Here is a 21,526-nt window from a genome sequence, read left to right on the forward strand (position 1 = left end):
GATATTAAGAGACACGCCACCGTGACGTACCAGGGCTATGGGAAATGGGGTGACTGAGGCTGGGCCTAGGAAAAAGCATCCAGAAACATTCTTGGCGTTGAGGTCGTGGGACTGACCAGATGAGGGGCGGGCCTGGATCAACGGCAAGACATAGGGAACTCCGAGAGCAACTTGATCTAATCGGCAAGATCATAGCTCTTGTTGAAGCTGTACAGTTTTCACATTGTCGTGGTTCTCTTCGTTCTTTCTATCTCTAACACTCACTACTGGCACTGGTGTCTCCTAGAATATCTCAGCGACCGGCAAATCGATCTCTTTCAGGCTTTGAGCCCTAATCGTAGAACTCCTACAGTTTGGCAGACCGCCGTGTTCCCTAACTATATTCGGTATATTTGGGTCAGTGACCCGCCCTCCTGGCATGGTATCGCCCTGCTTCTAGGGCACTAAAATGAATCCGCGACTCATGACCGGCAGACGAGGAACCTTATGAGGCGCCTTTTTGAGGGGGTCAATCTCAACCCCAAATCCCCAAAGAGAAGATTGACAGGGCACAGGTGGGCCATCAAGGGGCAGAGCTGTCCGCTCATGTCCGCTAAAGTGGTGGATCAAACCTAGCACAGGGGAAAGGCAATTAAGCTCAATTTAACCTCGTCGTGTCCGTGGAACGAAAACGAACAAGTGTCTTGTGACAAGTGATGGTGAGATAATAAGAGATCTAAATGGTATCAAATGCTGGTCCAAGGAAACTTGACAAAAAATAAAGAAGAGATCGGCCGACTCATCAAAGGCGTCATAATATCTCGCCGGCGCATCCGTGACCGCCTCTCAAGCTGTTACCCCCGGCCGGAGCGCCGACATGGAGGTCTCAGCCACACACACAACTCCCGCGTCCTGCTCTCCAAGCTCCTCGGCACACACACCAGTGCAGCCAAGCTCAAGCCCCTCCCTACAGATTTCACATCGTGAATCTCGTAGGCTTTTCACTCGTTGATGCGATGTTGCCAAACTTCTTGCTCAGCCCTTGCGCTGTATGTGCTCGCGCCCAGAATGGCCCTCATCTGGTCGACGCCCAGGAACATGACCTGACGCGCAACGAACCAGCGGATGCCCTCATGACAGGGCGGACTCGTCAAGCTGCCGCGGTAGGTCCAGAACTCGTTGAACTGCAGCACGCTGTTCAACGCCGGCATGTGGTCAATCTCGATCTCCTGCTGGACGCCGACGTCGTTGAAGCCGATCATGGGCGGCAGCTGGTTGAAGAAGGTGTTGTTGGCGTTGCCGGGGTCCAAGCGGATCGCTAGTACGGCCTTCTCGTGGCCCTCCTCATCCACGTGGACGAGGTGCAGCTCCGCCTTAGACCTGTCGCCGTTGACCGAGTGGTCGGCGGGCGAGTGGATGTGCCAGCCCTTAAGGTAGAGCTTCATGTCGTCGTAGGTGAAGGACGGGTTGCCGGTGTAGACGCCCTCCGGGTGCGTAACGGTGAAGGCGGGGCCGTAGCCCCAATTGTAAAAGTTGCCCGCCGTGTGGTTGGGATAGTTGAACCGGAGGATGTGGTTCAGCGCCAGTCCGTTGTTGAGGCTGAGCGCAATGGGCGATTGCTGCGTGCCGGTCTGGCACAAGGTGTAGTCTGAGTGCCGGCGTCAGTACCTGTACTTCCAGTCCAGACCATCAAGGACGATCATTTGGCACGAATGCAACTTTAACTTACTTGGATTGAGGCGGCCCCAATTGAACGAGGCCTCATAGGCCCAGTCCGAAGCCGGCAACGGAGCCATCTCTGCACGCTTCCTGTCTGCCATGGCATAGTGGTTCTGGTGTCCCGCACATGCGAGGACATCAGACGCCATGAGCAGCGCGCCAAGGAATACTGTCGTGATCATTATGATAGCGGGATCTGGAGAGACTAGCTGCGATTTGCGATAGACCTCCGATCGTAACCTATTTACCGTGAGGGCCTCGTCAAGCTTTATACTCTATTACTCGACAGCGAACTGCGGGGCGAAGCACGGAAATCCTCCTGGTCGGCCTGTATAACCTTTGGGAAGGGGGTTCATTTCCGCCTCCCGTATGCATTGTAACCGGCCTCGAGAAATCCTCCGAGGAGGGAAGGACGAGAACCTCGAGATGCATGACTGGTAGAACGTTGTAACCGCCGGAGCCAAGACATGCTAAGCAAAAGTAAAGGTAAGGGAGCACTGCTTTATCGTCAGATTCTGAACCCTTGATGCCGCGTTTTCCATGATGCTTGGCGCGCAGGACACTCTCTGGGCGCCGTATTAGAGATGCGCCGGAAATGATGGGCAGAATCAACGCATTGACCCGAGTACAGGGTAAACTCTGCGTCGTTATACCGCTAGCTTTGCGTGAACCCCTCTAAAGGTACCGCTATTATCGCTGTTTTGTCCGTAAATTGCCCGTATTATTAGCCTTTCTTTATCAATCATATCCCGCAAGCTCGGGGCAGAGATGGGACGGTGGCGTAAAATTACAGGATGCGTTAGTTCTGATGGACAGGTCAACCTGGGCACGGCTGGGCACGGGTGGGTGAGATGTGCCCTACTGGTGGCTAAGTCCTTACTCTCTACAGCTTTTTTACACTTGGCGGCGAGGCCGTTGTGTACCTTCGTGTGGCTTGGCTGACGCCTCATCGAACGTGTTTGTGTTTCTACCAAGACTCCGAGGCGGGGAATCTCACCCATTTTCCCTCAATTCCTTGGTCGAGCCCTGGATCACGGCATCTGGAATGGCGCTTGGTCCAAGATTCGTCCGTACTCACGAAATGATTCTCATCCTCGACTATCTTGGCCCTAGGCAGAGACAGTACCAGTGAACAGAGCAAAAGGCGTTTAGTCCGAGCACGTGGTCAAATTGCTGATGCGGCTTCCTCCGGCGACGCAAAGTCTAGACTCGGACAAGACCTAGACCGCTTATGTGAGATCTCATCTGGACGCGAATGGAGTCTGGTTAATATCTGATCGTGAATTAATTCGTGGAAACCATGAGTGCCAAGAACTACTGCAAGAGTGTAGGCGGCCATGCAAGACATGGGCAATCTGAGACTGGCGCTAGTTCTCAGGAGGGGCCAGCCGGAGGGAGGCTCAACATCGCTTTCAACTTCCTGCCCCCGATTGCTGAGGAAATTTTCTGAATGACTTTCTGTTGATACCTTATCTCTTTACAGGTGGACGACAGTGAATCGCCGGTGGTCATGTCTGCTCGGGGAGTGAAATGGGTACAAGCCATCTTAAGCGGGTGTAGCTTCACTCAATTCTGCCGACAGAGAGTCTTATTTTGAGAGCAAGGATGAATAGAGACAATAAGAAGAGCCGTCGAAGTAGAATGAACTACTCCTAGCATCTAAAACCGACTTTCCTGTGCAAAAGAGTATTTCGCGGCTGATAGATACAAACGAGATCAAATAACTCGTCAACGGTAAAAACAAATATTGTGACAGAGCCCAGTCCATATAATTACCTTTTTCTCAAACTACCTCATGACAAGTAGCGCAAAATCACTATAAGGCCACTTGGCAGAGTCCTCGATTGAATCTGTAGCTAGGATAGTCAGGATTTGGAATCCCGAATACGATCCTGATGTAGACTTACATGCAGGCTGTGCCTAGGCTACATGAATGTGAAGGTATTAAGTAGTACTATCATCTATGAGGACTGACGAAATTGCCATTATTTTTTGTAAACGAGATTCATCCACATCATTGGCAAGAAAGAGACATTGCGAAGAAGTGCTTCTGTGGAAGGTGAAAGCCATGTGATACCAAATACAGAGATAGGATACACACCACGGAAAGTATGGCTTTCCATGGATTCCAGGCGCACGAATAATCCGGTTAAGTAGCTGATATGAATAAGGAGAAATTCCGAAGCATCTTGGTAGGCCTGAGCAACTTGCCTAGGTGGACATACGTCAACATGGGACGTGGCGTCGTGTTGAACCGCAACCTTGTAGGCCACATAAGGTGGGCTAATGTTTGATCGAAGCTTCGGCCTGAAGCGTTGGGACAAGACGGCACTGACTTCGCTATCAAGGTGCTGACCACTGGGTTTCCCACACTTTCCTTCTCCATCGAATTTCACATTCATCTGTTCCGTTTACATCAACATTACCCATCACGGAATATCAATACAGGGTGAGTACATACAAATCCTCATACAATATTGGACTCATTCTCCAGTATGCGGTGCAAGAAATGTAGATGTGGCCGTAGGAAGAGAAGCTTACAAGAGGTAGATCAGCCACACCACATAAATATTCACGTCACAGCTGCCAAGAGGGACTCTCGTCGAGGAAAGAAAATGAACTCACGCTGGGCTCTCACAGAAGAATGGTCCAAAGAGCAGGGCAAATTCACCATTTGGGACCAGGAATCCGACGACGCTGAAGCCCAATTCATTTACATCACGCCAACGACCAAAGATGACGCAAGTCTCGAGAAAGACACCGCGGTTTCCCAAATAGGACGCCGACAAGAGCTCGAGCCAGGCATTTCGCCAGAACAAGCAGACTTCGACGATGTCAAAAGACCTTACAGGTGCGACGAGTCGAATCTCGCACCGGTCGAAGTATGCAAGATCCTCCTATGGGAAGTTCAGCCTGCTCTGGCACGCTACACGACAAAGAAGAAGCCGCGTCGGTACTGCCTTGACCACGAGAAAGGCAAGTGCTGCATCGGCCACCGAATAGGCCCCGCGCAGAGGGCAAATATCAGACAAGGAACATTTCCACGATTGGGCGAGGCCTTGACTAAGCTTATCTACTTCTGTACGAATACGAATAGGATGAATGGCATGACTTCGGGCGAATGTAGGGTGACAGTGTATGGTATTGATGGTACTGCGTGGGTTGATAATGGCTTTATCGCCGACCCAGTGAAGGATACCTAGTTGAGGAATGTGTTCTTTGGTTCAATATGAGCCAGTTGATATATCAAGAGTTTGAAAACGGGCGGGAGCGTTTGGGTAACGTTGTAAGGTAGTTTTGCGATTGGACACATCGACTGACTGCGTATCACCCTCATGACCAAGGAAATCAGGGACAGAAGGCGAGTGCTAGCCAAGGGAAAAACGTTCATCACTCCCCCACGTTGAAAACAGAACGTGTCCAATGAAGTACTCATTTAATTATAACCAATCATTGCAAAGAACTCAGCATCCCCGTCCCATCATGACACCCAATGTACTCGAAGACCTGCTGCTCAGGCTCCAGAACCAGAACCTCATGGAATAATGCCAAGGACATCTGATCCCCCAACCTCTTGGCATACTTTGCGAACTCGCCAAAGATGGCCAGGTGCGTTCTGTGCTCTTTACTCCAGCGCTCCAGCGAGGCGAGGTTGTCAAAGTACGCCAGCCCGAAAGTCCGATCATGCCCGCCCTTGGCCGTCACGGGGTCGACGATCTCCATGAAGCGGCAGCTGAAGCAGCCAACCTCGTCGCCGTGGTCGCGGAGGTATTCCATGCCCCTGATCAGCGGGGGCTGCATCGCATCGAGGTAGATTTGCCGCTCTTCGGGGAGCGCTGCGGACCAGTCCTGTCCGGAGCGGATGACGGTGAGGTTCTTCTTGCCTTGTACACGGACCCTCTCCGGCAGATGGGTTTCGCCGTTTTGTGACGCTGATCCGTTGGCCTTCTGCTTGCTTTCTTCTTCCGGATCTCCGAGAAGTTCGTCTGTCTGGGATACGGGCAGGCGATCTCTCATGCTCCCCCAGTAGACGTGTTCCTTGATGGGTCCACTGACGCTGTCTCTCATGTGTGCCGCACCCTCCGGCACGGCCGTCGAGAACACAGTCTCGAACCGGTCGGCCGTCGGCAGAAACACCTCCAAGAACCATCCATGCCGCGGCTGGTCCCCGGGCTTCGCCTCACTCCACCACGTCCGGAAACCGCTCTCAGTAGACCACTCCTCGTACGCGGTCTTGCTCGGCCAGTACGCAAACACAGCAACATTATAGAACCCCCGATTATCTACCACAGCAGCGGCTTCGTGAAAGGCCGGGCGCGAGTCCGGAGCGACTCGGTCGGAGGTCGTGAAGGAGGCTATCGTCTTCAGGGCACCGCCGTCGTTGAGGTCTGCGGATGCGTACTGGGCGCCGATGATGGCCATGACTATGTCTTTAATGGTCTTGGGAAAGCGCGAACTGTAGAGCTCGAAGGGAGGCGTGAACCCGGGTGGTGTCCTTGCAGGTACAGTGCGCTCTTTTCGGAGCCATTCTGGGATTGCGGATTCGAGTTCCATGGCGGCGACTGTGTCTTTCGGTGAAGGGTTGAGAGAATAGCGCGGCGGAGATAGGTTAACAGTATGGCGGTTCGCTTTTGAAGACACAGGGTTACGTCTGGAGGATATAGACGACGTTCATCCTATAATCATTGCGGGCTTGAATATTCCGCAACCTCATCTTGTCGGATAAGTTGCCAAAACACTTATCAAGCTATTCTAGAAACGATTGAAACGAAGTCGTGGTGTGAACACCACTAGGGAGGATATCAGATAATGTGCACGTAATTGGGACGGAACAGACGGGCAGTGAGGTCATACAATTCAGGGATCCGACGAGGAGAAGTGAAACCTTCATGTTTACAAAGATGGTTCGGGCGCATTACTCCCAATTCTAACCAACAGCATAATCGATAATACCAAGCTAATCATGGATGCACTAGATAGGATAGTGCTCAACCGGTGAAGCTAACCCCACCACGCGGATCGCGTGCATTACTCTTGTCTGCAGGCTTCAACCCCTCTCCCTCACCGAATTACCCCGGATTTCATTGATAACGCGCTAGTGGCTCAGCTCGGGAAGTGACACGACATCAGACGGAGGGACCAACGATGCGGATAGGGTATTGCTTAACCGTTGGGAAAATCTGGGGAATATGTAACTTGTAAGAGATAGAAGGGCCCTTAGGCTGGGATAGTTTGTGATGTCCTTTTTAGCAGTAAACAGACGATCTCTAGATGTGTTGGATAGGATAGTGCTGAGCCGCTCGCGATGCGGCACAGGAGAACCCCTCATCTAGATATGTTTGTTGGAGCAGGCGGAAAAGAATAGCCTCGCTTTTGAGCTACAAAAGAGAGAGAATCTGCCAGTGAATGAAGTCGAGTTCAGATGAATATCATCCAGCAATTCAACAGTCTCTCTCATTTCACCTCATAAACCCTCAATACCCAATCACTCTTACCTTAAAATCCACTCCGGATATCTCCCAGAAATGGCTCCCAAGCTCAAGATCGCGGCCATCCAAGCCGAGCCCGCCTGGAACGACCTCGAGGGCGGTGTTACCAAGTCCATCGCTCTCATCGAGGAGGCTGCCAGCAAGGGCGCCAATGTCGTCGGCTTCCCTGAGGTCTTCATTCCCGGATACCCATGGTGAGTGAGAATTGAGACACACACATCCTCCCCATTTTTCTCGTCCGCGACGGATCCTTTCGTTTCGCTCTCCGCGTCAATGGTTTGGCTAATTTCTTACCGTCGAAAGGAGCATCTGGGCCAAGTCCCCCACCGATAATGCCGCCTTCATGGACGAGTACTTCCGCAACTCGCTCGTCAAGGACTCTGACGAGATGAAGCGCATCTGCGCCGCCGTCAAGGAGGCCGGTGTGTTTGTCGTTCTCGGATACAGCGAGAGATTCAAGAACACCTTGTACATTGCCCAGGTAAGGCACTTGCCTCTCCCTTCTCACCTCTCTTTTTCTCTCAATGAGAACGCTTTCTCACACCTCAAAACAGTCCTTCATCGATGAGAACGGCGTCATCGTGCACCACCGCCGCAAGATCAAGCCGACCCACGTCGAGCGCGCCTACTGGGGCGACGGCCAAGGCGAGTCCCTGCAGACCGTCGCGCCTAGCACGCTCCACCCCTCGGTCAAGATCGGTGGGCTCAACTGCTGGGAGCACACGCAGACGCTCCTGCGCTACTACGAGTACGAGCAGGACGTCGACCTGCACGTCTCCAGCTGGCCCGTCCTCTGGCCTCACCCGACCGACAAGGACGGCGTCAGACAGGCCGACTGGCCTCACCACATCACGGACGAGATGAGCATGCGCTTCTCGCAGGTGGTGGCGCTCGAGGGCGCGTGCTTCGTCATGGTCTGCACGCAGGTCGTCAGCGAGGAGTCCAAGAAGCGGTGCCGCATCGACGAGTTTGGGTACGCGACAAACTCGGTCGGCGCGGGCGGCGGCTTCAGCATGATTTACTCCCCCTTTGGCGAGGAGCTGGTGAAGCGCCCGCCGCCTGGGGAGGAGTGCATCTTGTATGCCGATGTCGACCTCGCGGAGAAAGCCAAGGCGAAGCAGAACCTCGATATCGTCGGACACTACTGCCGTCCCGACCAGCTGAGTCTGCGGGTGAACAAGTACCCTGCGCGTCCCGTTCACTACGCGGCCGACCCTTGAGAGGAGGATATGAGGATGAAGCAATGATGAGATCAGAGGCTGTTTCTAGTTAGTAGTGACGGATGATGAAGAATTCCCAGGAAGAGATATATCCGTTGGGAAACTTGTCGGATGAGTGTCTTTTGTTGTCAAGTAAGGTAGAGAGTAGAGGAAGTTGAGCGACATATAATTAGTTGTGACTTCGCTTAGTTAGTAATTATCTTCATTCTCTCTCTCAAAATAATTCCCCTCCTAATACCTCAGCTTAGAGTCTCAGCTGATGCCCCCCCCCCCCTCCATTCCCCTTTGTGTTTTAGAGTTTGGTCTAGTAGAAGCAGACGGGTGGATTGGGCGGAGCTTTTTCGATAACTGAGCGTGCGTTGATTGGGGAAGTGCGGGGTTTTCCCTCTCCCTTTTTTCTTTTCTTTTCATAACTGAAGCGCGTCGTTGGCTCCCCTCCCCTCCTCCATGATCCATCCCATCGGTAGTTGAATTATATTGAAACTGCGGTCTCTATTACCACATCGTCGGGACCTGTCAGAAACACACATCCACACTGACTTGCTGGATGTAAAATGCCTCTTCTGTCAACCGAGTAAAATCTAGCCGACTGGGCCCATATTTGCGCTTATTTGCTTTCCTTGCTCTCATACACAGTACTCCCCCCCCTCCAGAACATGCCCGCGTGTACCGACTATACGGGCTTTTGATACTCACCTGAGCCATGTCGACCTCTCTTCCCCAACGGCAGCCCGAAGGCAAAAAGAGACAGCGGGTCTCCATCGCCTGCCTCGCGTGCCGGCAGAGACGCATGCGAGTAAGTCGTTTCCCCGTTCATAGCCTACCTCCCAACACTTCCCTTTCGCCATTCTTCCTTGTAGTGACACCAGAAACCCCGCCAGTGCGATGGACAGCAGCCCATCTGTGGCTCTTGTACGAGGAGAGGCACCGAGTGTGAGTTTCAGCACGCAGACAATAAACGCCGGTAAGTCGTGAACTAAGGGCCTCCCCCCTTCTCTCTCCCTCCCCCCCTCCCCTTTCCAAAGGCCCCAAGCCCCAAGCCCCAAACCCCCCCCCCCCCCTCTTCTCCGGTCTCCCCGCGAGTCCCACAAAGATGTGGATCTCATCACGACCGGTTCGTGCTTGCTGCCGCTGACAGCCACGGCCGTGTGTCACCGTCCCCAGACCACCCAGCAAGAAATACGTAGAATCCCTGCAAGCCCGGATCCGACATCTAGAAGCCCAAGTCGTCGCCCTAGGCTCCCAGCCGGCCTCCGGCGACCTCGCCGCCGAGACTACCGAGGACCACGACCCGCAAGACGACAGCGCCGGCGACGACGACGATGACGGAGGCGGTCCCCTCTCGGACCTCACCGGCCTCGTCGGCCGCCTCAACGTGATCGAGGACGGCCAGCTGCACTACTTCGGCTCCCAGTCCTCCTACAACCTCGTCCGCGAACAACCGCGTGACTCAGCCGCGGACCCGCGCGAGCCCTCCCTCAAGATGCAGCGTCAGGGCCTCCTCGCCGCCGCGCAGCTAGGTAAGATGGTCACGGTCCCGGACGAACTGCAAGCCCACCTCCTCGAGCTCTACTGGCGCTGGCAGAACCCGTGGAACTACGTCATTCACAAGAGCGCCTTTTTGCGGAGCTACCGCGGCGAGGATGACGGGACGTATTGTTCACCATTGTTGCTGTGTTCCATCTTTGCTATTGCGGCGCGGTATTCTGATCGTCCCGAGCTGCGGTCCGTGCCGGATGATCCTAGTACCGCTGGGGATGCGTTTGGCGAGCACGCCAAGATTCTGCTCTTGTATGAGAGTGAGGCGCCGACGATTACGACGGTGCAGGCTGCGTGTCTCCTTGCGCTGAGGATCATGTCGGATGGTAAGGAGGCTTTGGGGTGGCTATACTCTGGTATGTTGTGTTGTTGCATCTTAAAATTTATGAAGTTGACCTGCTAATGAATACAAGGAAACGCAACGAGAATGGCACATAACCTTGGGCTTCATCTCGATTGTTCCAAATGGGCCACTGCCGGTCTGCTCACCGAAGAAGAGGCTGAAGCGCGGAAAGTGACGTGGTGGGGATGTTATGTCGTCGATAAGTGAGCAGTCTGCTTTTGTTTTCGCTTCTTCCTATTCTCACTTGGAATGTTCCATCTCACATGAGATTGTGATAGAGCAGCTGGCTGACATATCCCAAGGCTCTTTTCGACTGGGCTGGGCCGGCCAAGTAGCACGCCAAAGTCCACCATTTCCTGCCCAAAACCCAGCATAGACAGCAACGAAGAGTACACTCCATGGCTACCGACGTCAGACACACTGGGTGTCGAAAAGTCTCTCGGGGTCCATTCACACATCTCATCGACAGCTTGTCATGTATCCGAGACGTTTACCATTGCTTGCGAATCAATGGACATAATGTATGTTGGCTCCAGCCTCACACCTACTCTGATCTGCGAATTCTTCTAACGAATTGTGTCTTTCAGATATGCCGCCAACAGCAAACTCTCGACACGAGAAATTGAGGACGTCGTTAGCAAAACTGACGTGCAGCTGCGGACACACTACAGAGAGCTGCCGAGCTATCTTCGCTTGCCGGCCTCGCCCAAGGTCCCGATGCTTCCTCACGTTTGTCTTTTTCAGTACGTTCTTCTCTGACAGTATTGCGATGTTCCCATACTCCTCTTGAGAGGCAAGCGAGCAGGGCAATAGGTCATGACTAACAAATGATTCTACTGCAGCATTCAGTATCATGCACACTTAATTCTCTTACACAGACCGCTCGTTCATAAGCGAAAGAGACGTTCGGTTAGTGTAAATACGCCAACCGATGACGGTAGCATCGATGGCGATGGATACGACAACCAGCACATGGCAACATGCCGCCACTCAGCGGCTGAAATTTCGAGGTTGCTGCGCATCTATAAGCAGCAATACACGCTGGTAAGTGCTTTCCCCCTTCTCGTATACGGAATTGTCCTTTTATCGAGGATTGGTTCACATCTCATACTTTGAACAGCGGCGTATCCCCATTGCTGCGGTCCACCTGTGCTTCTCGGCCGTGGTAATCCACCTAATTGATGCACGGCCATCGAACCCGAACCGGCAGCAGGCGATACGGCACTTACAGACGTGCGTTGATGCTCTGCGAGACCTGCGGACAGCGTGGTGCGCGTGGAGCGACAGGGCCTTGCGAGCGGCGCGGCTCTTGGCGAGAGAATGGTACCAGTGTGAAGATGTCTCACTGTTGCAGCATTGGGGTGGACTCAGCGGGGTCGAGGGCAGCATTTCTGGACCAACGGCAAACGCAGCAGCAGCAGCCGCCGCCGCTACGGGAGCTACCGTTGGTATCCCGAACACAAATGACCAACAGCAACAAAACCAGCACCAGTCGTATCAACAAGGTGGGACTGCGGACGCGGACAGAATGATGGGTCAAGGGCAGACAACGGATGGCGATGGCCAGGGCGATCCTCTGGCTTTTCTTTTTGACGTGGCCACGCCTGACCAGTACACGGATAGTCTGGTGAAGGAATGGCTGGCGGAGAGTGGCTACGATGTGTTGAATACGGTCGTCGAGTGAAGTCGATGAGTAATCTTAGCGGGCGTCTTTGGTGTGTCTGAATGTCTCGGTATATCTCGCCCTTGGTGTGGAGAGCCTTCGAGGGAGATGGATGCTTTCTCTAGCTTGTCAGTGTGTATCAGCGTCTTGTCTATCGGTAAGAAGACGGATACTTAGCAGAGACTAGGTATACTCGATCAAGAATGTCGCGTCAAGGGGACAATACGGCAATTCCAAGTCGCAGCAACGCCGAGTCCAGCTGAATGACTCGTGTTATATGGGCTAGTCCAAGCCGTCTGACGCAAGAGAGGGGTCTCAGGTCCAGCGCCGGCGGCAGGTGCCGATGTATAAAAGGACAGGTTGAGGTGTAATGCAAAGCGGCGGTTGAATTATGCAACATTATGCTCGAGATCGCTGACTGGTTATTCCCCTTTGAGACTAGCAGCATAGCTTAGCTCGGAGGGTACGGAGCGTCGTCCGCAAACTCTGGGGCCCTTGGTGCTCCTTGGTGTCTCTTGGTGTGCCTTGGAGGGTGGTCAATGGCATGGTTCAACCCGCACGGGACAGCCGCTGACGGGTTTGATGCCCGATTTGATGCAGATTGACGGTGAATTCTGTCGGAGTGCGTTGGCCCTTTTTGCTGGTCTGATTGCTCCGTCTCATTTCTTCCCCCTCCTTTGTGGTTTTTTGTCTTTGGTCTCCGTATCCGTCAGACTGTGCTGTTGTTTGTGGTTCTGTTTTTTTTCATCAGGACCCTTTTTTGGTGATGGTGTTTTTGGCACTTTCCATCGTGTTTTCCCTCCCAACTGCCATTGTTTCTGCCTCCGTCGCAGGTATCAGGTCCTACCAAATCGGTTTCGCTTTCCACATCTCAGATCGACCTTTCCTTCTCCCTCTTTCACTTTCCCATGCTGCCATCGGTGGAGGGGTGTACCCAGAACCCACCCAATATCAGGAGCGTGCTCCGAACCCCTCCCATTGGCTGGCAACACCCGCACAGCCAATGGGAGCACCTCCTCACATGGACCCACGTGATGGGTATCTGACCTGGGCCCACCGATCGAGATTCGAGACCTTTCACTGTCCAGTCACCAGTGTGTTCCTTCCTCTTCCCGAAATCCCAACTGAGCAAGCAAGCAGCCGGGTGGGATAATTGAGAGAGAAAGAGCGGAAGCCGCACTCGCACCGCACCTGCATGGAGTTTGCGATTTACCCTCGGTCGTTCCTGCTTACCCTCTTTCTTTTCTCTTGCATTTCATTTCGTATTGCTTCTCTCCGAGTCTACCGGTATTTTACCCTCCAAGGAAAGAGCGAGTCTGACAAATCTGGCAACCCGCGCAGACTTGCATTGCAGTCCCTCTCACCAGGGAAGGAGAGAGAAAGTGAAGGGAAAACGCAACAAGGGGAAAGAGCTGGTCCATGCGTTTTGGGGGTTGAGGTGAAATTCCTCAGCAAACTGCCGTTGGAACAGCAAAAAGTGCCACGGCCAACCGTCTCATCCGGAACAGACCATTAAATCAACCCAGGAAAAGAAAGGATCAAGACAAAAAACGGAAAACCACAGAAGACAAACAGGGAGGGAGGACAAGGCAAAGCGGTCAAGCTTGAATCTCATGTCGCTCCCCGCAAAGCGTCGTCGCGTTATTCTACCCGCACCGGGCGCCCAACCCTCCGGATCGTTCCCATCAACTTCATCATCACTGGTAGCAACGCCGTCTAACCAGCCATCCGCCTCGGGACGCGGATCGACCGGAGGAATTGGGAGTAGCGAGGAACCGTTGTTCGGGAATGACACGAGTCGCGATCTTCAGTCCAGAAGTCAGAGCATCGACTCATCCTCAGCCGATGCCAAGAAGCCCAGGACCGCTTCCAAACGACAGGTTATTGCAGTTGCTTGCGATAACTGCCGCCGGAGAAAGGCAAAGGTGAGTAAAACAATCACTGACGCAAACTTACCTCTCTCCCTTCACAAGAGAGAAAGAGAGGGGGTTGGCAACCATGATCCGAGACTGAGAGATTCCACAGTGCGACGGCCATCGCCCAAAATGCCAACACTGCTCCAAAAGGGGCGTCGAGTGCCATTATGAGGCCAACCAGGGCGAGACCGTGAGTCTCGCGCTCAAGCGCAAGGCAAACGACCTCGAAAGCGAAAATGTCCAGTACAGGGAGCTTTTTCGCATGGTCTGCACCAAATCCGAGGACGAGGCAAAGGAGATTTTTCGCCGTATACGCCTGTCTGGTGACCCCCTCAGAGTCCTCGAATCCATCCGCCAAGCAGAAATTCTGCTCCCCTCTCTCCCCGTCAATGACCGCGTGAGCGATTCGCGTCTAGCAAAGCTCAACGAAAGGGCAATGGAAAACAGCCTCCTCCGCGTGCCGGCAAAACCCTGGACCACAGTTGCAGACGATGGTATAGTCTCCGAGTTGATTACCGACTTTTTCAGCTGGGACAATGCCAGTTGCTTTCCCGCCATTGAGCAGGACTTGTTCCTCGAGGACATGAGGTCCGGAAACATCAAGCGCGCCAAGTGGTGTTCCCCTATCTTGGTCAACGCAATGTGTGCAGTCCGTGCTGTAAGTCCTCCCTCTTCTGCACATTTTTCTCGGCACTTCCTACAATCTCAATAGAGCATATCGTGACTAACACTTCTCTGAAAGCCATTCGTCGCAACCGTCAAAGAATTTCATACCTACACAGGTCAAGATCTGGCGAGGCAATTCCGGGAAGAGGTTATGCAGCTGGTGGAAAAGAGCCATGGCCGGGCGTCAATCCCTACAATCCTTGCCCTTGTCCTCGTGGACTGGTCAGCCAGTATTGCAGGCGACGAGGCCAGTGCCAAAATGTACCGCTTCATGGCCTGGGAAAGGTACAAACGCTTCAAACCGGAGCGACGCTTCGCCCAGCTCAACAAAGACGATCCCAACGATGCGATTGAAATGCTCGTTATCTCGAAAGCTGTGTGGGCCATTTTCTTGATGGAGAGGTACGCACCCCCCTTCCACAACGAAACCACCCAACTGTCAGAATCCCCAATATCAAACTGACACTTTGCCTCGATAGCCGCGTATCGTATTTCTACAATTCAACCGCAGATATCCCACCTCCGTCAATACCCAGGCTTTTCGACAACTGCGGACGCGACGCACTCGAGCCTCTGGGCAACGTCGACGTTCTCGGTCGACCCTATCTAGAATCTACAAACCTGATACCAATCATCCCTGGAATTGCAACGGTTGTATCCAATCTCGCCAGGCTACAGTATGATGTCATGTCGTACCTCACGTCTGGCAGTACCATCAAGGGAAGCATCGAAGATTTGAGGCGCAAGAAGCACTGGTATTGCAGATTGCAGGAGTTCAGGGAAGCGTTACCCAAACGCTTTCAAATAGAATACAACTTCACTCCTGCAACTTGCTTCTTGAGGCAAGTTTAACAATTCCGGTCGTCATCGGCGAGATAATGAAACAGGGAATCATGCTAACATCAATCAGGATGCATGAGAACGAGCTAGCCTATGCTGTCCTGCAGTCACTCAGCCCATCAACCATCTTCGACACTCCCTTCACCCCACACTCAACAACCGTGAAGTCCCTCTGTCTCCAGCACTGCATCTCCGACACAACCCTCGCAGAGTCATACCTACAAAGATACTGTACGCACTCGTACATCACCCGCGTCATGTTTGTGGCCATGCAACACCTCATGCCCTACCTCAACGAAGGCCACGCTGCCACAAATGACCTCTTCACCCGCCTCTGCATGATGGGCGGTATCTCGGCGCGCGTCGTCCGAATGTCAATGTACCTCCTTCAAGCGGTGCAGGCCATGGCCTGGGCAATGAAGCAGGACATTCCGGCCACCGCGAGGCCTTACCTCGATCCCTGGGTGAGGCTGGCAATCCAGGAGAGTGAGACAAAGGCACCGAGCTACGCTGTTCCGGACCGCGATGAGATCAAGGCCCTTCTGGCCGACGATGACCAGAGCGATGGAGGATCTGGCGAGAGCGGCGCCGAACTGTGGGCATTGGTGGAGAAGTGGGCTCTCAGCACTGGAAAGGGTCTCCCATGATTTGTTCATATATTGAATAGGGAGCCTGGCGTTTTGGAATAGTCTGCATGGCATGTGGTGCAAGCGTGTTTGGTCATGACTGGGAGTGAAGGATCTTTTTGAGCATTTTCCATGCCTGTGGCGGTCATTAGCGGAACAGAGACTTAGGCTGCGCGAGCTGCCATTGTTGCTGCCAGATCATGACCAAAGGCTGATGCAACATCGTGACAGTCAACGCTCGAAGCCATCGAGGCTCACTCCACGCACCGAAGCTGGGCAAGTGCCCGCGGGCACCAAAGGATCGAGAAGATTTACCGTACCTCCATGGGACCATCATCGACATCTTTGAGTGGCCCGGTTGTTCCAAAGTCTTGGCTATCGAGAGTGCATCGAATTGCGCACCAATCAGGGCTAGCGATTCATTCGGCGAATTGTCAACGTTGTCTTAAGCATATGACTGGGGGTAAGGAGATTGATGTCACCTTCCCACTTGGTAGCGGCAACCCCCCTCCAGCTTCTCCAGATGAAGCAGATGTGGACACTTGAGTTAAGCTTGATAGATCCCACCGGAGTCCCGTCCGTACTTGCAGTACCGTTCGGTGCTGTTCCGAGTCCCTTGCGTTCGTCTGTACACATCGAGAATGCGAGTATGTCATGAAGAGCCTATTCCGCAAAGTCGCAGCACCTCGTATTCTTCAACTTCCACGAAAGCTCTAGCTTAGCTGCCTTTACCTGTTCTGGGCCTGTCTCCTTGATTCTAAGTTGCTAGCCACATCCCGTTCCATCCTCCGTCCCCTCACTCTCCTTCACACGGGCTCTCTCGAGGCCACCAAACGCTTGCGAGTCCGGAGATATGCCTTCCGTCGATATTCGATGTGCACCTTGCTTGAACGGGGCTTTCGGTATATACATGTTATGATACGAGGAACGAAAAGATATGCACCTTTAGCGTCACATCCGTCAAGTCTCCGCAAATGCGCAACGACGATACTTCTTTCTACCCTTGCAATTGATCGGCCTTTTTCAACCAGGCAAGTTACGTCTCAAATCAAGTCCTTAAATGTAGAAAATCTCAAGCCATATAAGCTGACATCCGACGCTGGTCCGACTCTCTCCCACGTTACTTGTCAGTACTTACGGCAGTTACAGCTCCTCCGCAGGCTTCGCTCAGGCTATCATCAAAATGCCTTCTCTAGCCTCTGTCGTCGTCACTCTCCTTCAAGGCCTCTGCGTTGCGGTTCAGGCCCAAACAACAATCACTTCCACCGGAAACCCCATCATCGCCGATGGAACCTACTACACAGCAGACCCAGCCCCCTTGGTCGTGAACAACACCATCTACATCCTCACCGGCCGAGACACCGCCCCCGCAACCCAAAATGCCTTCATCATGAACGAGTGGGAGATGCTCAGCAGCACCGATCCGCGCCCCTCTGGAGCACAGTGGCAGCTACGCACCAATATTGCCCGCCCGGAATCCGTCTTCAAGTGGGCTGCGTCCGGAACTGCCTACGCCTCTCAAATCGTGCAGGGCCCGGACAAGAGATTTTACCTCTACGCCCCCGTCACGCAGGCCTCGACTTCGAACTCTGATCGGTTCGCTATCGGGGTTGCTGTCTCGGCCAACCCCTGGGGTCCTTTCACAGATGCTCACCCCAGTGGGCCTATCCTCTCGCAGTCCGTCCCATCGCCAGGGAACACCATTCAGAATATCGATCCGACAGTCCTCCTCGACGATACCGGGAGGGTCTATCTCTACTGGGGCACATTCGGTCAGCTCCGTGGCATCGAACTCGCGACAGATATGGTCACAACCATCGGACAAGCCATATCAGTCAACAGCTTAACGGGCTTCTTCGAGGCTCCATGGCTTCTTAAGCGTCAGAGAACGTACTACATGCTCTACGCCGCCAACAACGCCGGCCCAGATTCGCCATGCACCCCGACATCCTACCATGCCTGTATCGCCTACGGAACCGCCTCCTCGCCCTTAGGCCCGTGGACCTTCAGGGGCGTGATGCTAGACATCGTCTCTTCAACCACGTCACACCCAGGTGCCTTTGAGTTGAACGGCCAGTGGTACCTAGTCTACCACACCCGAGATGCCACAGGAGGTGGCCACTTCCGCCGCAGCATAGCCCTAGACTTCATGACCTGGGACGACAACCAGTCACCCCCGCGTATCAACAAAGTCATCCAGACGCGTCGCGCTCAGCCCGCCGCGCCAGCAACCCGCAACATCGCGACCAAAGCCACAGCAAGCTCCGTAAACCGCACCCCGATTCAGTACTGGATCAAATCGATCAACGACGCATGGATCCCCGGGAACCCCCTTCCGCCAGACTACTGGTGCTCCTACGACGGTGCCGCCTCCCCGCAGACCAACACGCTCGTGTTGACGTGGCCTTCGGCGGTGACGCTGAACGGGGCGAGGATGGTGCTTTTCGCTGACCAGCCTGCTGGGTCGAATATCGGGGTGCCGCCTCCTGCGAGCTGGCGGATCGAGTACTTGAACGGGAGCGGTGCGTGGATCGCGGTCACGGCGACGTCTGCGTATCCTACTGCCGTTACGGATAACCCTGCGATTGTCAACTTTAACCAGGTTTCGACCAAGAGTATTCGTGCGGTTTTGGTGGCTTCTGGTGGGAATGGGCAGTTTGGTGGTGTTGGTATCAAGGAGTTTGAGGCTCTTGCTCCTACTGCGCAGTGAACATCCAGAGAGCACGATAGGAGAGGAACGTGCATGCAGAGCATTGAGAGTCCCAGCCCTCGTTGAATATTACGTATCTTTTGATCAAGCTTCCGTAGGTCTTGAAGTTCTCCCAAGTCACCTCGCTCGTAAGTATCCAGTTTCAATGTTCCCGACGTGTCTCCTTACACACAAACATGTATCTCACTCCATATTCCCCCGTTAAAGCTTCGCGCGAACCTCAGGCTCCCCCAAAACCTCATGCTTGAACCGATACACAATATCACTAAACCTGCCCTCCGGAAAAACATAAAGCCACGTCATGGTCTCCCCGCCGTCGCAAAACACACCGTGCTCCGCGTCCCCGGGAATCCACACTAGCTGGTCCTTGGACACGGCGTGCCGGACGCCGTTGATCTCGACTTGTCCGCTACCGGAGAGCACGTAGTAGATCTCGGCCTGCTTGTGGCGGTGTAGCGCCAGGCTGCCGTTGGGCGGGCAGGTCGCCACGCCGGAGCTGAGGGAGTCGGTTACTGTCCCCGGGGCGGAGACGAGGGTGTGCCATGTTGCGTTGCCGCGGGATTGCTCGGGGAATGATTCTGGGGGATTTGTTGTGGAGGATTTGAGGTCTACTATGAGGGGCGATTCTGGAGCTTTTGATGCCATCTTTCCTTGCGTTTCCTTTGTTGTTACGGCACAGAAACTTAGAAAAGTTGTCGTCTACAAGGCACACAATTTCTACGGTGTTGTTGGTGATGAGGAATTGTGTTCGTGGGGGTTTATATCATTCGTCATCTACCCCTCCTATTCCGACTCCGGTGAGCTAAGAACAAGACGCCGTCTCATCCAATTTTTTACGTGACGATGGTGTCCGTTGTTCGTACTATATTGGTCGGCGATGTGGAGACCCACACCACCAGTCCGGCAAGAAATGCCTTGTTTGGCATGTCGAGCCTCGGGGTCTCAACTCTTTGTCCGGATAAGATAACTACAATCAACGACTTCCGTTGCACCGAATGCTTCATCGATTGGTGCTGATATGATGATATTTCCAGGTATTTTACTTGGAGACAACGCGAGGGAACCTCGGTGAAGGGCTTATGATGATACGCTCACCAATGAGTAGGCTTTCTGTCGGAAAGTATACAGATAATAGATGTGGGCGTAGCTAGAAGCTTTCTGTATCGGTATTGTGAATGATACCAAAATAATTTCACTCTATCAGCACCAAGGCTTCTGATAGAAATAACCTGGCTTTAGGCCCACAGATTGATGACACCGAACGACCAATGCATCATCCGAATAGTTTCGCAGCATTGCTCCTTCTCACAGCTTCGACCTTGCTGGTGTCGTTGAAAGCCTCCTCAATATCTTGATCAAACTTGACTCTCCCAGCCTCAGCCATGGCCCAAGGCGTGAAAGGCGTATCCGTCCCCCACAACAGCTTCTCATAGCTCACCCACCGAAGCAGAGGAGGAATCGCCCAGGTAACCGGCCAAGGTCCAGCAAGGTCAAAGTAAAAGTTTTCTGCCAATGCAGCTTTCATAAACGACTCCGTGAGATTGACATCCGGCGTGCTATAACTGACAATCCGATCCAGAGTAGGAACGAGACCGCCGCCGGCATGAGGCATAATCCACTTGATGCGAGGGAACCGTGTCGGAATCTTGGAGTAGAATAAGTCTGCAAATGTGCGTGCTGTGTCAAAGGGGAAGTCGATTGTCGGCGCTCGTCCTTGTCGTCCTGCCACCGGCCTGTTCAGGGTAAGCCATTCCGGCGGTGCGATACCGGGGTCTTCTCCGTCGATTGAGAATCTCAAGTGGTTGTGCTCGGTACAAGGTGCGGTAGGATGCTCAAAGATTGTGGCGTTCACCTCGTTCAGTGCCTTGTACACTGGATCGAGGTCCGGGTCGCCGAGGTACATCCCGTAAAAGTTGGACATGAGCACGATGCCGTCAGGTTTCGGGTCGAGTTGGGTGAAGCAGTATTTGATTTCTTCGACGGACGCGCTCACATCTGGGAGGGGAAGGGATGCAAAGAAGCCAAAATTGTCGGGATACTTGAATTTTAATTCTGATGCATATTCGTTTACTTGACGTGCGAGTTTGATGGCTTTCTCAGTCGCGTACTTTGATGGTACGGACAGGTATACCCCCGGGCTGGAGATGGACAAGTACGATTTCTCGATATCCTGGGCATCCATGAAGTTGAGATGTGCCTCGGGCGTCCATTCCTATCACCCCGCATAAGCATATCGTAGAGCCTTTCCAGGTGCTCGTAGGGATAAATACTGACGGGAATTCCGGGCATGCCATCGGGCCCAGGTAAATGCCCAGCGTCTCTGAGCGCTTGCGCATAGAAGTCTGGGACGTAGTGCGCATGCACATCTATTTTTAGTTTTGAGGATTCCATCTCAGTGCCTGCCAGTGCGAGACTCAAAAGTTGGCCGACGATGATGAAGAAGAGAAGAGGCATCACTAGTTGTGGATTGAACTTAACGTTCCCGCCTTGGGCGAAGTTGGTGCCAATGCGAGATCAAAGCAGTAAGCTTAGTTGATATCTTCAGCTTAGGCACTTAGGCGAGCTGCAGTGATTATCAAATACATGTGAAGGACGCCAAGGCACCAGCACATGTCTCCTGATCCGAAGCCTTTCCACGCCGTTTCCTGCGCTGCGTCACAATGGCCAGGTTAGGTTGCTTTTGTCTCGCAGCAGCGCGCATAGCGGCAGATACGAGACGCCACGCTTACAACTGTCTAGCAGTCTTCCGCGCAAGTTCGTTACTTACATGCAGCCGTGTCGATCGTCACTTACAACGGTGGGGAGATGGGACGGGT

General features: G+C 53.4%; 9 protein-coding genes across 9 annotated transcripts; 5 read left to right on the forward strand and 4 right to left on the reverse strand.

The window, feature by feature from the left end:
* Positions 1–980: 980 nt before the first annotated feature.
* Positions 981–1,880, reverse strand: CABS01_06555 (carbonic anhydrase; the record flags this gene model as incomplete). Its single annotated transcript, XM_060539921.1, has 2 exons — positions 981–1,627; positions 1,709–1,880. 2 exons carry the CDS (start codon positions 1,878–1,880, stop codon positions 981–983), a joined length of 819 nt encoding a protein of 272 aa, XP_060404458.1.
* A 2,433-nt stretch (positions 1,881–4,313) lies between these two features.
* On the forward strand, positions 4,314–4,901 carry CABS01_06556 (uncharacterized protein; the record flags this gene model as incomplete). The annotated part of the gene is made up of 1 exon (XM_060539922.1): positions 4,314–4,901. One exon carries the CDS (start codon positions 4,314–4,316, stop codon positions 4,899–4,901), a length of 588 nt encoding a protein of 195 aa, XP_060404459.1.
* Positions 4,902–5,148: 247 nt separating this feature from the next.
* Positions 5,149–6,252, reverse strand: CABS01_06557 (phenylacetaldoxime dehydratase; the record flags this gene model as incomplete). Its single annotated transcript, XM_060539923.1, has 1 exon — positions 5,149–6,252. The coding sequence occupies one exon, from the start codon at positions 6,250–6,252 to the stop codon at positions 5,149–5,151; it is 1,104 nt and encodes a 367-aa protein (XP_060404460.1).
* A 971-nt stretch (positions 6,253–7,223) lies between these two features.
* Positions 7,224–8,407, forward strand: CABS01_06558 (aliphatic nitrilase; the record flags this gene model as incomplete). The annotated part of the gene is made up of 3 exons (XM_060539924.1): positions 7,224–7,381; positions 7,491–7,668; positions 7,742–8,407. The coding sequence occupies 3 exons, from the start codon at positions 7,224–7,226 to the stop codon at positions 8,405–8,407; spliced, it is 1,002 nt and encodes a 333-aa protein (XP_060404461.1).
* Positions 8,408–9,110: 703 nt separating this feature from the next.
* CABS01_06559 (nitrogen assimilation transcription factor nit-4) lies at positions 9,111–11,973 on the forward strand (the record flags this gene model as incomplete). The annotated part of the gene is made up of 7 exons (XM_060539925.1): positions 9,111–9,203; positions 9,546–10,302; positions 10,360–10,492; positions 10,592–10,810; positions 10,877–11,032; positions 11,132–11,333; positions 11,410–11,973. The coding sequence occupies 7 exons, from the start codon at positions 9,111–9,113 to the stop codon at positions 11,971–11,973; spliced, it is 2,124 nt and encodes a 707-aa protein (XP_060404462.1).
* A 1,592-nt stretch (positions 11,974–13,565) lies between these two features.
* CABS01_06560 (uncharacterized protein) lies at positions 13,566–16,021 on the forward strand (the record flags this gene model as incomplete). The annotated part of the gene is made up of 5 exons (XM_060539926.1): positions 13,566–13,877; positions 13,978–14,526; positions 14,611–14,936; positions 15,014–15,289; positions 15,445–16,021. 5 exons carry the CDS (start codon positions 13,566–13,568, stop codon positions 16,019–16,021), a joined length of 2,040 nt encoding a protein of 679 aa, XP_060404463.1.
* A 1,162-nt stretch (positions 16,022–17,183) lies between these two features.
* CABS01_06561 (glycosyl hydrolase family 43 protein) lies at positions 17,184–18,710 on the forward strand (the record flags this gene model as incomplete). Its single annotated transcript, XM_060539927.1, has 1 exon — positions 17,184–18,710. One exon carries the CDS (start codon positions 17,184–17,186, stop codon positions 18,708–18,710), a length of 1,527 nt encoding a protein of 508 aa, XP_060404464.1.
* A 201-nt stretch (positions 18,711–18,911) lies between these two features.
* On the reverse strand, positions 18,912–19,355 carry CABS01_06562 (uncharacterized protein; the record flags this gene model as incomplete). The annotated part of the gene is made up of 1 exon (XM_060539928.1): positions 18,912–19,355. One exon carries the CDS (start codon positions 19,353–19,355, stop codon positions 18,912–18,914), a length of 444 nt encoding a protein of 147 aa, XP_060404465.1.
* A 628-nt stretch (positions 19,356–19,983) lies between these two features.
* Positions 19,984–21,164, reverse strand: CABS01_06563 (amidohydrolase; the record flags this gene model as incomplete). Its single annotated transcript, XM_060539929.1, has 2 exons — positions 19,984–20,922; positions 20,985–21,164. 2 exons carry the CDS (start codon positions 21,162–21,164, stop codon positions 19,984–19,986), a joined length of 1,119 nt encoding a protein of 372 aa, XP_060404466.1.
* Between the last annotated feature and the right edge of the window lie 362 nt (positions 21,165–21,526).

This window comes from Colletotrichum abscissum (genome assembly GCF_030869225.1).
Source record: "Colletotrichum abscissum strain IMI 504890 chromosome Unknown Scaffold_13.1, whole genome shotgun sequence".
Lineage (NCBI taxonomy): Eukaryota > Fungi > Ascomycota > Sordariomycetes > Glomerellales > Glomerellaceae > Colletotrichum > Colletotrichum abscissum.